At 39.8% G+C, this 14,405-nt stretch overlaps 1 protein-coding gene and 1 long non-coding RNA gene across 5 annotated transcripts in view; one reads left to right on the top strand and one right to left on the bottom strand.

The window, feature by feature from the left end:
* The window catches only part of EDNRA (endothelin receptor type A), an 87,333-nt gene that overhangs the window by 22,726 nt on the left and 50,202 nt on the right, over positions 1-14,405 (bottom strand). For 2 of the 4 annotated variants that reach the window (XM_059922578.1, XM_059922577.1), the window contains exon 5: positions 12,210-12,362. In XM_059922578.1, the coding sequence (XP_059778561.1) occupies positions 12,210-12,362 (153 nt within the window). Of the gene's footprint in view, positions 1-2,136; positions 4,693-7,015; positions 7,125-7,551; positions 7,686-12,209; positions 12,363-14,405 lie in introns of those variants that run through there. The other 2 variants (XM_059922574.1, XM_059922576.1) reach the window with 2 other exon arrangements.
* LOC132365810 (uncharacterized) overlaps positions 1-14,405 on the top strand; it is an 80,905-nt gene that overhangs the window by 59,537 nt on the left and 6,963 nt on the right. The gene's annotated exons all lie outside the window — the stretch shown is intronic.

Genomic DNA, 14,405 nt, shown 5'->3' with positions numbered 1-14,405 from the left:
TACATCTGTGTTGAGTGAAAAGATAAATCAAGAGGGAGGGGACGAGGGAAGGGAAGGTGGAGCACAGGGGATTTTTAGGGCAGTGAAACTATTCTGAATGATACTATAATGGTAGATTAACTGTCACTCTCCATTTGTCAAAACGCATTGAATGTACAACACAAGGAGCAAACCCTAATGTAAACTATGGACTTTAGTTAATAATATCGTATCAATATCGGTTCATCAAATATACCACACTAATACAAGGGGTAGAGAATAGGGGGGACTGTGTATGAAGAAGCAGGGAAAAGAGGGCATATGGGAACTTTCTGGACTTTCCAATCAATTTTTTTTTGTAAACCTAAAACTACTCTAAAAAACATAGTCTATTAATTTAAACAACAGCAATAAGAAGAGATAAATAAAAATAACTTAGATGAGCTGTTCTTAGACCATGTGATTGTAAGCAACAGAAAACCAAATTTAACTAGCATGGGCACAAAGGTAAATGTGTTCGTTGGCTTACTCAAGTCATGGAAAAGCATCAGGGCAAACTAGACCCAGGGACTTAAATGTGCTTTTTCATCTCTGTTACACTCTAGACTGACTTTCTTCACAATGCCCACCCTCCCAGGCTTGCAACAGTAAGAAAGGGCTCTTTCTTACTTTAGTTGTTAGTAGAAAACTCCCCAGGGGTTGCTGATCAGCCTAGCTTGGAAATGTGGACACTTTTAGACCACTTATGGGGGTTGAGAGAGAGGCTCCAGTTAGAGTATGGTGTTTCCAAGGCTGGAAACAAGTAGGCATGTAGGGTCTGATTGCAGTTATCCTGGCAAGAGATGTTGGTGGCTCAGAAAAGGGAGGTGAGGGGTGTGTGTGTGTGGTGGGGGGAGAGAGAGAGGGAGAGAAAGAGGGAGGGAGAGGGAGAGTCAGATTCTGGAGATAGTCTGAGGATGCGCCTGTCACAGTTTATTGAGGAGTTGGGTATAAGCTGTAAGAGAAAGAAGTGGGACAGGACTTCAGGGCTTTTGTCCTGACACCTCAAAAGATGGGCTGTGATGGTTCATCTTCTGTGTAACTTGGCTGGGATAAGGGACAGACACCCTATAGCTAGGAATACATTCTTTCTGGGTGTGTCTGTGAGGGTGTTTCTGGAAGAGATTAGCATTTGAATCAGGAGACTAAGTAAAGCAGATCTGCTCTCACCAGCATGGGCAGGCATCACCCATCGGTAGACGACCTGAAAAGAACAAAAGGAGGAGGAAGAATGAATTTCCTCTGTCTCTTCTTGGGCTGGGACATCCATCTTCTCCTGCCTGTGGACACTGGTGCTCCTGGTTCTCCAGCCTTTGGACCCTGGGACTTACACCAGCGAGCTGTTCACGGTTCTCAGGCTTTTGACCTCAGACTGGGAGTTATACCATCGGCTCTCTTGTTCTTCAGGCTTTAGGATTTGGACTGAATTATATTCCTGGCTTTCCTGGTTCTCTAGCTTGTAGATGGCACATCATGGCATACATATCTCAGCCTCCATAATCATGTGAGCCAATTCTCACAAAGAACCTTCTATGTATGTATGTATGTATCTATCTGTCTATTCATCTATCTATCCTATTGGTTCTGTTTCTCTGGAGAACCTTGACTAATACATGAGCAGAGGAATATTATAGCAGCACAGGTTAGAAGGATATAAGGACCTTAGTTTCAGATATAGTAAGTCTATTAGTCATCCAGTTGGAAATGTCAAATAAGCAGTTGTATATAGACGAGTCTTTCCTCCAGGTATCCACCTGACGTATTGTTTGTTGATACTAATGGTTTATTGTCCAACTCCTTCTTCTAGAACGCAAGCTCCATGAGAGCAGGCATTTTGCCTGTTTTGTTCCCTGCTATATCCCCAATACCTAGAAGAACTCCTGGTGCATAGTAGATGCTCAGTAAAATTTACAGGAAAGATGAAGGAAGGAATGAATGGGAGAGTTAAGTGTTCAATACAACAAAGTTGGTTGAGAGTAGAGTACAGTTAGGAAGCATCTGTTTGAAAGTAAAACTGCTCACCTGGCTATTACTAGGGAGAGGTTTGCAATAGGTATTGTGTAACAAACATTTCCTACATAGAACTATATACAAATGAAGAGACACCTGCAAGGCTTCTGTAAACTTTTATTTTATATTTATGGGCCACTGCCAGTGCAGGGCCTTGGCTTCTGGCTCATTTCTACAGATTTACTTGAAAAGATGTGATAAAGATAGAAATTGGAAATATTCCTACTAGTCAACCACGGTCACTTACTGGTCCATAAACAAAATGCACATGGAAGCCTGTGTTGTTATTCAGAAATCTATGACTTTTTGAACTTGTAAAATGCATTTTTAATATGCAAGAGACAAAGCATCTTTAAAAAAAGACAACTGTCTAAACAAAATGGTGTGAACGTATGGCTTACATTATAGGGATATTATCACTGCATGTGACACACCAGTGGGCTAATAGAATTTGACTGCTAACACGTAAAGGAGCCCTGCAATTGGATGACTGGAACCTGATATCATTTTATACATGACTGTGCTAAAATACAGCCCAAAGGATCAGCTGAGCTAATTTATTATCAGCAATCTTTCTGGCGAAGTCTGATAGAAACATCTGCCCACTTGTCAGTCTCATCACCACGTTGAGTTGGGAATTGGGACAATATCATACTTCAAATTTTAATGACTTTTGCTCCAGCACAGGAAAAAAATATAACCCCAAATACTGCTTTTTTCTAACCAACCAACCAACGAACCAAAACCCCATTGTCTACCCATGGCTTGTCCTTTTTCATGCTGCCTGCCACGTTCCATTTGTAATGGTAACACTGTCACAAGATTTATGAACACAGATAGATTAAAACTGACTGAGGCTGGCGGTTGAGAGGAACATCTACCTAGATGCCACTTAGAGTGTGTGCTTTGGCACAACTGCTGGGCATTAGTATTAGATGATGTGAAGTCCATACAACCGTCCCACCACGTGCAAATACCACACCCACGAGTGCATTCCATAGAGACAATCACAGAAAAATTGGCTAAAAGAACTGTATGGTTGTTTATATATATATATATATATATATATATATATATATATATATATATATATATATATGTTTATATACACACAGTAAAAGATTTTCTGCTGTACTCACAGTCTGTAAACATCGTGGAAAATGCCCAGCAGAAATCACTTGTGGGCCTTTTGAAATGGTGACTATGTGAGGAGTTGGGTTGAGGGAGGTGTTTAGGTGTATCCTGGAAATCCAGAGAACCTTAAGTTCATGGTGGCAATTATATTTCACTGACATGATAAACTCAGCTGGCCTCTTTGAAATTATGTTTCCTATATTCCTATATGAAAAAGGGAATGACCAAAAAACGTCTTACTGCCAGTTAACATTTTAAAAGCAATCAAGAGACTATGAGGTGACTTGTATACATATATATGTATATATGTATGTACATTTGCATACATATACACACGTATACATGTTACTAAAACCAAAAATAAGCCTCAATGAAATTTTCCAAATCTTCTGAAAATACTCAGTCCTTTTCTCCTGGCTGTGCTGTGGACTTCTGTGCATTGCACTGAAAGTCTTGGGCATAGTTAAATGACACATACATTTAAATTTTAGTATATGGTATTGATTTTACATAACATGCTTCCATTAAAAAAATTGGGCTTATGAAAAATAGAACTATTTCATTCAAGCATTATTTTAAAATTTAACATAAAAATATGCACAAGGTCTCCTGTAATGAAACACCATTAAAAAAGAAAATACAGATTCTTAAAAATTGTTTGAATAGCAGCTATTAAACTGCCATATGTGGATATCGGTCTGTGCTTTAAGTTCTTGTAAGCTCTTGCAGCTTGAGAATTTATGTTTTAAAAATAAGCCAGTGACGTGATAAACATTAACCTAATTGCTCACCTGAAGTCCATTTTATGTCTTCTTCTTTTTGAGGGGCAAAATATGTGTAAATAAGCTCAAATCATCATTTGTATAGGCAACTATGCAGTTAAAAAATACTGGCACTGAATGACATTTCAAATAAAGGAGACTTAAACCCATACCGTGTTTGGCCAAAAAAAACAAAATTACTTTAAAAAAATAGAAAACCTTGTTATAATTTCTAAGCTTTTCATGGTGACCAGTTCTTACGGAACATTCTACAGAACCGCCACGAAAGCTAGCCACGTACTCGAAAACTCTATTTTCATGCAAAGATAGTATATATCCTTCTGGTTTAACTGAACAATCTCCTTCCCCCCACCAACTCCCACCATTTTTTAGGGCTGAATATAACATGCAGACTATGTAAATTAGATAAATCAAAGTAAGATTCGTTGAATTTGTGGGTATAAACCAGTCAACCCTTCAATGTTTTGGAAAACATTTTTCCAGGGGGTGGTACTGAGTCATGGGAGAAGGATGGAAGAAGAGATTTCTGGAGATGCAGTTGCTGTGTTGATTTTTTTTTTTTCTCCAATAGGATTTGAAGTATATTGATGAATGTTCCTTAAGATGTTTAGTTTATACTGTCCTTATGGCTGCTCCTCTCTGTGTTATGGTTGTTTTGTTCATGGTTCTTCCATTGGATGCTTGTTCCATTCATGGGGACTGAGGTCATCAGACTCTTGGACTGGTAACAGCAGCAGCAGAGGCAAGACTGGGAGAAGGAATAGACTCGAATTAAGATGAGGCCACCAGGGCTTCCCTGGTGGCGCAGTGGTTAAGAATCCACTTGCCAATGCAGGGGACACGGGTTCGAGCCCTGGTCCGGGAAGGTCCCACATGCCGCGGAGCAACTAAGCCCGTGCGCCACAACTACTGAGCCTGCGCTCTAGAGCCTGCGAGCCACAACTACTGAAGCCCGTGCACCTAGAGCCCGTGCTCCACAACGAGAGAGGTCACTGCAACGAGAAGCCCGCGCACCGCAAAGAAGAGCAGCTCCTGCTCACCGCAACTAGAGAAAGCCCGCGCTCAGCAATGAAGACCCAACGCAGCCAAAAATAATTAAAAAAAAAAAAAAAAAAAAAAGATGAGGCCACCAACCTATTCCCTGCAGAACCTGGAGGCCTACCAACAAGGGTTGAATGTCTGTAGGCATTTGAGGACAGAGTGTGAGCCTTACTAGTAATGTAGGGTAGAGAGTTTGTAACTTCTAGGGAGAAGTTAAGCAGTTTATTCTAGTGCAAAGCAACAGATCCCTTGTTTCTTGTTTTAATTTATTCACCAAGTCAAAGAGGAAGGGAAGGCAGTGTTGGTGGAGGGAGAGTGTTCAATGATTTGGGGTGGGCATGGGTGGAAAGGGCTGGGAGGGTCCTGGCATTTCATTTTTTTTTTTAAGTGTTTTTAAAAATTATTATTATTAAAAAAAAAAATCTATTTATTTGGTTGTGCTGGGTCTTAGTTGCGGCACACAGGATCTTTCAGTTGCGGCATATGGGAACTAGCTCCCTGACCAGGGGTCGAACCCAGGCCCCCTGCATTGGGAGTGTGGACCCTTAGCCACTGGACCACCAGGGAAGTCTCAGGCCTGGCATTTCTTCAGTGTGTACCACCTACTTGGCTCTCTGCATTGGCCACCTCATCTGATGCTCTTAACAACTTTTGGGGGTAGGTGCTATTTTCCTCATTTTATGAATGAGAACAGGGAGGCTTAGAGAGGATAATAAGAGGCAGAACTGAACTTAGAACCCAGGACTCTCTCTATTGGGCTCTTTCCCCTGGGTATGCTGCCTTTTTATGAAGATCAGTCAAAACTGTGTTTAATGTCTGAGAGTTTGCACCTTGATTTTTTCCCTTCCCGTCTAGTTAATATGTAAACTAATTAGCAACTGATATTAACTCCAGATTACATCATGTATTTGTTAATGACCTGCATTTTAGTCAATCTTTCTTAGGGCAGAATCTTTCTTAGGGCATTTCATGACTTGTAAACATGACCCAGTAGACTTCAAAAGTGTGGCAACAAGAACTTCCACACCAGGTTTCATCGATTTCTATGATTTTTTTTTTTAATATTTGTCTGTTTCTTTCTAGATTATAAGTTCCACAGGGGCAGTGGCTTGTGTTTTTTCCTGTCTTCTATCCCTAATAATAAGAAACTCATACTGAGCACTCTCTGTTGTCTCAAGCGCTTAACGTATATCAACCCACTGCATTCCACCTTATGAGACAGATACAGTGAGCATCTGACTTTACAGATGAGCAAACTGAGGAAGCAGGAGGGGTACCACTTGGAACTGATAAGACAGTTAGCTAGTGCAGAGCTGTTATCTAAATCAAGATTGTTGGCTTCCAGATCGTGCACCCTTGAACTCTATGCTACTCTTTCTAATACGTACCATAAACTGAAGTTAAACATCCTGGCCAAAGATAACAGAATCCAGTTAGCATTAACTCTATGCTAAAATCATTCTAGGAACTGGAAAAATGACACCTCAATAAGAAGTGCTTGGAGCTTCAGGAGGACATGGGTTGGCTTAGCTACAAGGAGCTTTGAAGAATGGAAGGAAACTGATTTCCAATTAAATTACATTAGTTCAGATTTCCAGAGCCATAAACATTTACTTTCCTTGAAAAGGCTATTATTAAGTGTACTATTAAATAGCATTTAGCAAGAGATTTCTTAACAATGAGTTTACATTTTGTTGAGATCATGTAAGGCATGAATAAGTTTTATCTATTCTGTTGGCCTAGAGCTCAAGTTGGAGTATTTCTTTTTAAAGCAGGATACTAAATTGGCATGTTATTAAGTTAGTTCTTTTTGCTTTAACCTCTGAATATGTTGTTGTCTGGATAGATATTGCTTTTCTGTTATGCTGACAATTTGACCCTCTTTCTGGGTAACAAAATGTGATTTTTCACTTCTCTACTGAAAAGTACAGCTAATGAGAGTGATATTTACAACTGGAATGAACCATGCCTGTTGGTTACTTAATATACTCATTTGGTTGTTCTTAAAAAATGCTTGCAAAACGTCTTACCTGGAAACAATTTTTAAATTTCTTGCTCACAAAATATAGAGCTATTGGGTTTATACATGAATTCATGGTTGCCAAGTTAATACCAATGTAATCCATGAGCAGCAAGAAACTAGAGCAAAAGAAAATAGAGGAGATAAATTAGAACATGTTTTCAAATCTGCTAACTAGCATTTATCTCTAGAATAAGCATTTTTCTTGCCCAGAAGCCATTTCTTATAGGTGGCAGTCAGAATTTTTTGTTTAAAGTCTTTGTTTAAATGGTAATTTCAGTTCTGCAGAACATTTACACATATACCCAGCACTTGGTTAACCCAAACTATTATGCACAGGCCCAAGAGGGGAGCAGCAGAATTACTGATATGGCTTGCACAAATTTTTGAGATCAGTTATGGGCTATGTCAGCTAAGGAAAAACAATCAACTTTGCAGTGTTAATTTTCAGGGCTATTGAGAATGTAGAGTAGGTGGTTTTGTAAAAGTCTGATAAATATGAAATCAGAGAAACTCCAATTTCCTCCTGAGTACAGAGGATCATACCTAAGTAATTCACATCGGTTCGTGTCCATTTCATCATACACGGTTTTCTTCAAAATACGGCTTAAATGAAGAGGGAACCAGCACAGAGCGAAAATTACGACCAAACAGAAAACTGTTTTTGCCACTTCTCGACGCTAAAGGAAAGTGAGAAAAAAAAAAAAAAAAGACAATAAGTTTAGTGTTTTCCTACTAGAGGAAAGAGCTGCACAAAAGGAAGTAGTAAATTTGGGAAGAGAAGCTCGAAGAAATGCCAGAGCAGCCTGCCCCTCACCATGCCTCCACCTCTTCAAGATTTGGAGTCCAGGGAATTCCCTGGAGATCCAGTGTTTAGGACTCCGTGCTTCCACTGCAGGGGGCACGGGTTCCATCCCTCGTCGGGGAACTAAGATCCTTCATGCAGCACAGTGTGGCCAGAAAAAGAAAAAAAAGAAGAAAACATTTGGAGTCCAATTTCTAAGCAAGGAGTTGCTAGTGATTCTTTTGGGGCAGCTGCCAGGAAGGATGTTGGTCTCAGGCTGGTCATCAGGGCCAAGACAGAGGTTTGATGGTGGGCAGAGGTGAAGGACTGGCTGGGCTTGAGCCAACACTGTGGCTGGGTCTCTGTGTGTGTGTATGTTGAATATGTGGGGTGAGGGTTAGTTAAAAGTCTCAACAGCAGTTAATTCGCCAGCATTAATGACAGCATGGCAGTCAAGGTGACTGACCCTAGCGTGATAAAGAATGGACAAATCTGGGGAATTCCCTGGTGGTCCAGCGGTTAGGATTGTGTGCTTTCACTGCCAAGGGCTGGGTTCAATCCCTGGTTGGGGAACAAAGATCCCGCAAGCCATGCAGCGTGGGGGAAAGAAAAAAAGGACGAGTCTAAAAAGATATTTGGAAAACAAAACAGGAGTAGGAAACAGAAAAGAAAAAGGAAGAACAACGTGTTTTCTCCATTTCTTGATCTTGGAGAAACCTGGCATTGGGATTTTTTTTGCTTTTAAACTTCTTTCATTAATGACACGGACATGTAGTTTCCAAGGATATATTGTTTGCAAATAGAGGGATGAGGGTAAAGGATTATCAGCAATGACGATTAGAAAAACTGGGACATGTTGACCCTGGCTTGACTCCAATGGCAGGTTTACATGCTTTGGGGTCTGCATAGGATCAGCAAAACCATGGGCTAAGAATTATCTGCAACCAGTCATTTGTGTGCATTGTACTTGAGTATTACAGGGCATGCGTTTGGAAGCCCAACTGGGAACGTAAAATGCAACTTGTCTGTAACTGGAATCACTTAATGTCAAAATAAAACTGATTGAAAACAGGGTTTGGAAGGGTAATGCTGGTTCAACCCGAAGCATATAGCGTTAAGTATGGGAAGCCTACAGTAAACCCACATGATTAATAGAGCCATTTATAAAAATTTCAGGGCAGTTGTCACAAATTGTGGCTGTAGTCCCAAGAACTGGGAGTTCTTTAATCTTTCAGAGTTAGCTGGCTAGTTAGCTGGGCTATGGCTTCAGAGAATGTATAAACTGAACGATGATTGAGAGAAATAAAGGATTCCTTTATTTATTAATCTACAGGAATGGGGGATCATTTTAAAGGGCCAATTTTGTGTACACAGAAAGACAGTGTGCCCAGAAAAATAGAAAAGGAGGGTACTGGGGAGAGGCTATATCCCCTGTGCACATCCTCAAAGAGGATAACTTTTTAAAAGGTAATATTAATACGTTGCCATGGGCTTCCCTGGTGGTGCAGTGGTTAAGAATCTGCCTGCCAATGCAGGGCACATGGGTTCAAGCCCTGGTCTGGGAAGATCCCACATGCCGCGGAGCAACTAAGCCCGTGAGCCACAACTACTGAGCCTGACGCATCTGGAGCCTGTGCTCCGCAACGGGAGAGGCCGCGACGGTGAGAGGCCCGCGCACCGCGATGAAGAGTGGCCCCCGCTCGCCGCAACTGGAGAAAGCCCTCACACAGAAACGAAGACCCAACACAGCCAAAAATAAATATAAATCAATAAATAAATTTATAAAAAAAAAAAACTTAAAAAAAATACGTTGCCATGACAGTCTGATATTTGGTTAATCAATATCCATTCTTCTGTTTTCCTTATTACTATCAGTCAGATCCTTGATTTTGTCATGGCAGCACGAGAGCCTGGCCTCCTCATCTGCATAGTTCTTACCAATTACATTAAGTAGAAATCGTTGTGTGGAGTTTCTGGAAAAGCTACTTAAAAGTGGGGGATAGGACTTCCCTGGTGGTCCAGTGGTTAAGACTCTGATCTTCCAGTGCATGGGGCACGGGTTCAATCCCTGGTCGGGGAACTAAGATCCCACATGCCGTGGGGCGTGGCCAAAAAAAAAGTGGGGTATACTCCTTTGGCGCACACACACTAATATGATCTGTGTTCTTCCCTTTCTTGCTGCCTGGATAGAAGATATAATGGTAGAGCTATAGCGGCTGTCTTCCAATAAAAACGGAAAGGTCAGTACACCAGCAGAACCCTGGCTTCTGAGTCCCTTGACCACTGAGCCAATGACATCTGAACTTCTTGCCATGGGAGAAAGATAAACCCCGACTTGGTCTACTCCCTGTTAATTTGGGTTTTCTGCTACCAGCATCCAAACACAATCCCTAACTGATAAAAGGTATTGTTGGTATAATGAAGAGAAATTCGAGAAAACCACACAAGAAGCAAGACCAAAAGCCATATTGGATATTGGACAGGTTGGCAGGGTCTTTCACTCTGAGTTAGCTCCCCTGCCATCCCACTTGAAGGCCTTCCAGCCGGGCTTGCTCTCCTGCTGTTAGAACCTGCTCTAGCTTTGAGTGAGACACGAGGGAATGTCTATTGCATGGGGACCAAGTCTTGGGTTCTAATCTCCATTTGGTTGAGTCAATCTCTTAAACACCTGTATAATAAGGGTAATGCCTGTCCAGCTTATCTCACAGGGTGTTTGGAGGAATCAAATACCAAAAGGACATGGAAATGCTCTTTAAAAACTTTAAAAAACGCTGTGAAAATGTGAAGCAGCAGCATCTTATTACTGCTCCCAAACCCGCTTCAATTATTTTCAGAGCAGTTGCCACTCATACCTTAAATAGGCTCAATCGTGGTGCTAGTGCAAAGTCAACATTTTAAAACACTGTTTTTCACAAATCTATTCTAATTAGTTATCTTCATTGCAGAAATGAGCCATAATAATTGCTTAATATGTTTCACATCTGGAGTACTTGAAACATTCATGCCTGGATGATGTCATACATACTAAAGTGTCTCAAGATAATTTTCCTGTTAAATTATAATAGAAGATAATAGCTACCATTTGTATAACATGTTAGATTTTATAAAGTATGTGTTTGCACATTAATTCCTTTGATTCTCATAATAACACTGATTCATACATTATTATGTCCAATTTACAGATAGGGAGCTGATGCTCAAAAAAAATCAGTCCTCTAGTTGAAAAGAGTTGCCGATGAAGAATGATGCTTGTTGTATGGTCATCATACAGGGCAGATTTCCAGGCTCCGTCAACAACTCACATTAACTTTTGGTGTGGTTCGTCGTCCTTACATACTTGTCTGTTGAAACTGAAAACTTACCCACAGTCCTAGTTTTACTCTTTGAATTAATATATATCAACATTTTCTGACTAAACTATGAGTTGGGTTCTATTAGACACCGCACATGCATTAGGTCATCCCTTTGATGTATTATTATATACATTTCATTAAAAATTTTTAAGACTCTAAATTAAGTTGGTATTTATACAGAAAAGTGCAGGTATTATTATATACATTTTCTGAAGAACTAGAAGTTCAGAGAGATTAAGCAATTTGCCCATGTCACAGAGCTAGCAAATATAAGCGTCACAGTTTTATCTGTTCTGTTTCCTGCCTGGGAAGGACCAATAGCATCCTAATGACACTTTCAGATTTCTTCTAGAACTTTGGGCCCTCCAAAATGTGGTTTCTTATGTACCCAATCCCGTTTCCTATCATGAGTCTTACCTTAGATGTTGCTCTAATGAGGTCCATCTTTTTTTCCAGTTCCCCAAATGCATGGTGCCCATGCTGTGTTCTACTAGACCCCTGTCCACCCACCTGAAAAGCCCTCTGTCCTCTTTTTCTTCCCCATGGAACCCATTTATCCTCCATGAACAGTTCAATCCCCCTCATACAATTTCTCCCTGACTTTATCTCATATCCTCCTTGGCTTTCTATAGCAAAGGCTACTTTTTACCACAACTTGTGATTCTATTTTCCAATTTTTTCATGTTTGTGTTTTATTTCCACAACAAGACTGCAAAGCCTGCTAGTGGAGAAAGTCATATACTTCATTTTTGGTCCTGGCACAGTTCCAACCCCAGTTCAACGAACTGCTAATCACAAACACGCATGTTTGATACACTCTTGGCAAAATAAATGAATAGTTTCTCTCTGTTTGGGCCCTGCCCGCAGGGCCACCTGTTTCACAGGTCGGATCCCTACTTCACAGAAGAAATGCCTAATACTCTAAAGAAAACAAGACATACAGACAAACAAGACAGTATTTTTTTTTAGGAAATCAGGCTAAATCTGCAAAATACAGTATTCATAGGCCTTTTGTTGTCAAGGACAAAACAGTCTTGGCCACATCTTCATGATCTTATTAGATTTACCTGTTTCAGGTGTTCACTGAGGGCGATTCTCAGGCTGCCGTTCCTTCTGTTTAGCATCTCACAAGTCATGAGGGTGTAGAAGATCGCGGTGCACACCAGGGGCATGCAGAAGTAGAACCCAAACAGCCACCAGTCCTTAACATCTTGGTAGAACTGGAAAGAGAAGAGAAGGGAGAGAGGAAGAGGAGCATTATAATGAAAATTAGCTGTACAGCACCTCTGGTGGCTTCAACATTTTCATGCTTGCAGATATGTTTGTATATTCATGCTCTCTGGTTGTGGTAATGGGCTTGGAGGTGGCAGTCAAAACAACTAAATTGGAAACTCCAGACATTATCTTGGCGTTATAATAGCACACAAAGAAATTGCATTAAAAATTATCCTGACAAACAGCGCTATTCACCATAGCCAAGACATGGAAGCAACCTAAATGTCCATTGACAGATGAATATACAATGGAACATTGCTCAGCCATAAAAAGAATGAAATAAAGCCATTTGCAGCAACAAGGATGGACCTAGAGATTATCATACTAAGTAAAATAAGTCAGAAAGAGAAAGACAAATATCATATGATCTCACATGTGGAATCTAAAATATGATACAAATGAACTTATCTATGAAACAGAAACAGATTCACAGACATAGAGAACAGACTTGTGGTTATTGGCGGGGGTGGGGAGGGAGGGATGGATTAAGAGTTTGGGATTAGCAGACACAAACTATTATATATAGAATGGATAAACAATAAGGTCCTACTGTATAGCACAGAGAACAATATTCAATATCCTGTGATAAAACATAATGGAAAAGAATATGAAAAAGAATGTATATATATGGATAACTGAATCACTTTGCTGTTCAGCAGAAATTAACACAACATTGTAAATCGACTATACTTCAATAAAATAAATTTACAAAATTATCCCAACAAAGATATTTTGAATAAACTGAAGTTGGTTTTAATGACACAGTGCCAGAGCCCTAATCAATAAAAAGGGTTCCCTTCCAAAGCTCATAAAACATGATTTTGAGACATACAGACTCTTATCTTTGTTGGTGATTCTCAACATTTTGCTAGTGCCTGGTTTGCTTCTGACTATTTTGGTTAGAGTGTACTTAATGTGCCTATCTACTTTGGAAACAGTGAGGGTTATGAATGGCTTATCTGTGGAGTTTTGGTTACTGGGAATTAACCCTTTTTCTGGTATGTCTGCTATGTGACCTCGCAGCCAGCCAGTTTGAGCCATCAATAACTGTGCCCTTTCTCGCTCTCTTTTAATACTTACCACCTGGAAACTATTGAGGCAGTGTAGCTTATCTGAAGGCATACTGAGCATTATCTCCCTGAGGACAGGATTTGTAAATACCAGGATTACTCAGTTTTATGTGTTCTTGAAAGAGAAAATATAATACCCAGTAAAAATGGAAATTAGACAATTACATCTAAATTCTTCGTCCCACTAAATTAATCACCAGCTTGGGAAGAAATGCTGTTCCTTTTCTTATGCTGTTTCTCCAGATTGTTTATTTACTAAGGATAATGCAGCCTCCTGTAATATCTCAGTTCCCACAGTAAAAAATAATCACACTGCTCTGTGAAAAACTGGAGAGTTTCTGAATATAGAAAGAAGCCCAGTGGGCTGCATTTATAACATGTCTATTAAAATATTCTTTAAATGGTTCCTGAGGAAAAAAAGTTCTGGGCAGGGGTTCTTAAATATTTTTATGCCATAGATCGCCTTCTGGTGTAGACTGTAATTCTTTCTGAGAATAATACTTTTATGTGCATGAAATAAAATATGTAAGATTACAATGGAAACCAATTACATCAAAACACAGATATCAAAATATGAAAAAGAAAATTCTGATGTAGTAATATATGTGTTTATTAACAAATTAAATCACAGATCTAATGGTGGTTCTATCAGAATGTAGAAGCAATGATGAATGTAAACGATATTTCGAGATTATACAACTGTTACGTGGTATGAAATGTCTGTTATTTCTATTAGTGAAAAAACCATGGTACCGCTAAATACTACTGTGGTTTGTTGCCTACTTTCATATTAGAAGGAAATGATAAATTTCAATTAGAAGTTAATGAAAATAAACATGTAATTTCCTTTCCATTCAAGTTTACAAACCTCTGAATTCTAGCCTCAGGTTAACTGCAGACTCCCAAAGGAGTTGGTTT

The sequence above is a fragment of the Balaenoptera ricei genome, chromosome 5 (assembly GCF_028023285.1).
Source record: "Balaenoptera ricei isolate mBalRic1 chromosome 5, mBalRic1.hap2, whole genome shotgun sequence".
NCBI lineage: Eukaryota > Metazoa > Chordata > Mammalia > Artiodactyla > Balaenopteridae > Balaenoptera > Balaenoptera ricei.
Note: the sequence above shows the minus strand (reverse complement) of the source record. Positions and strands in the feature narration are given on the sequence as shown.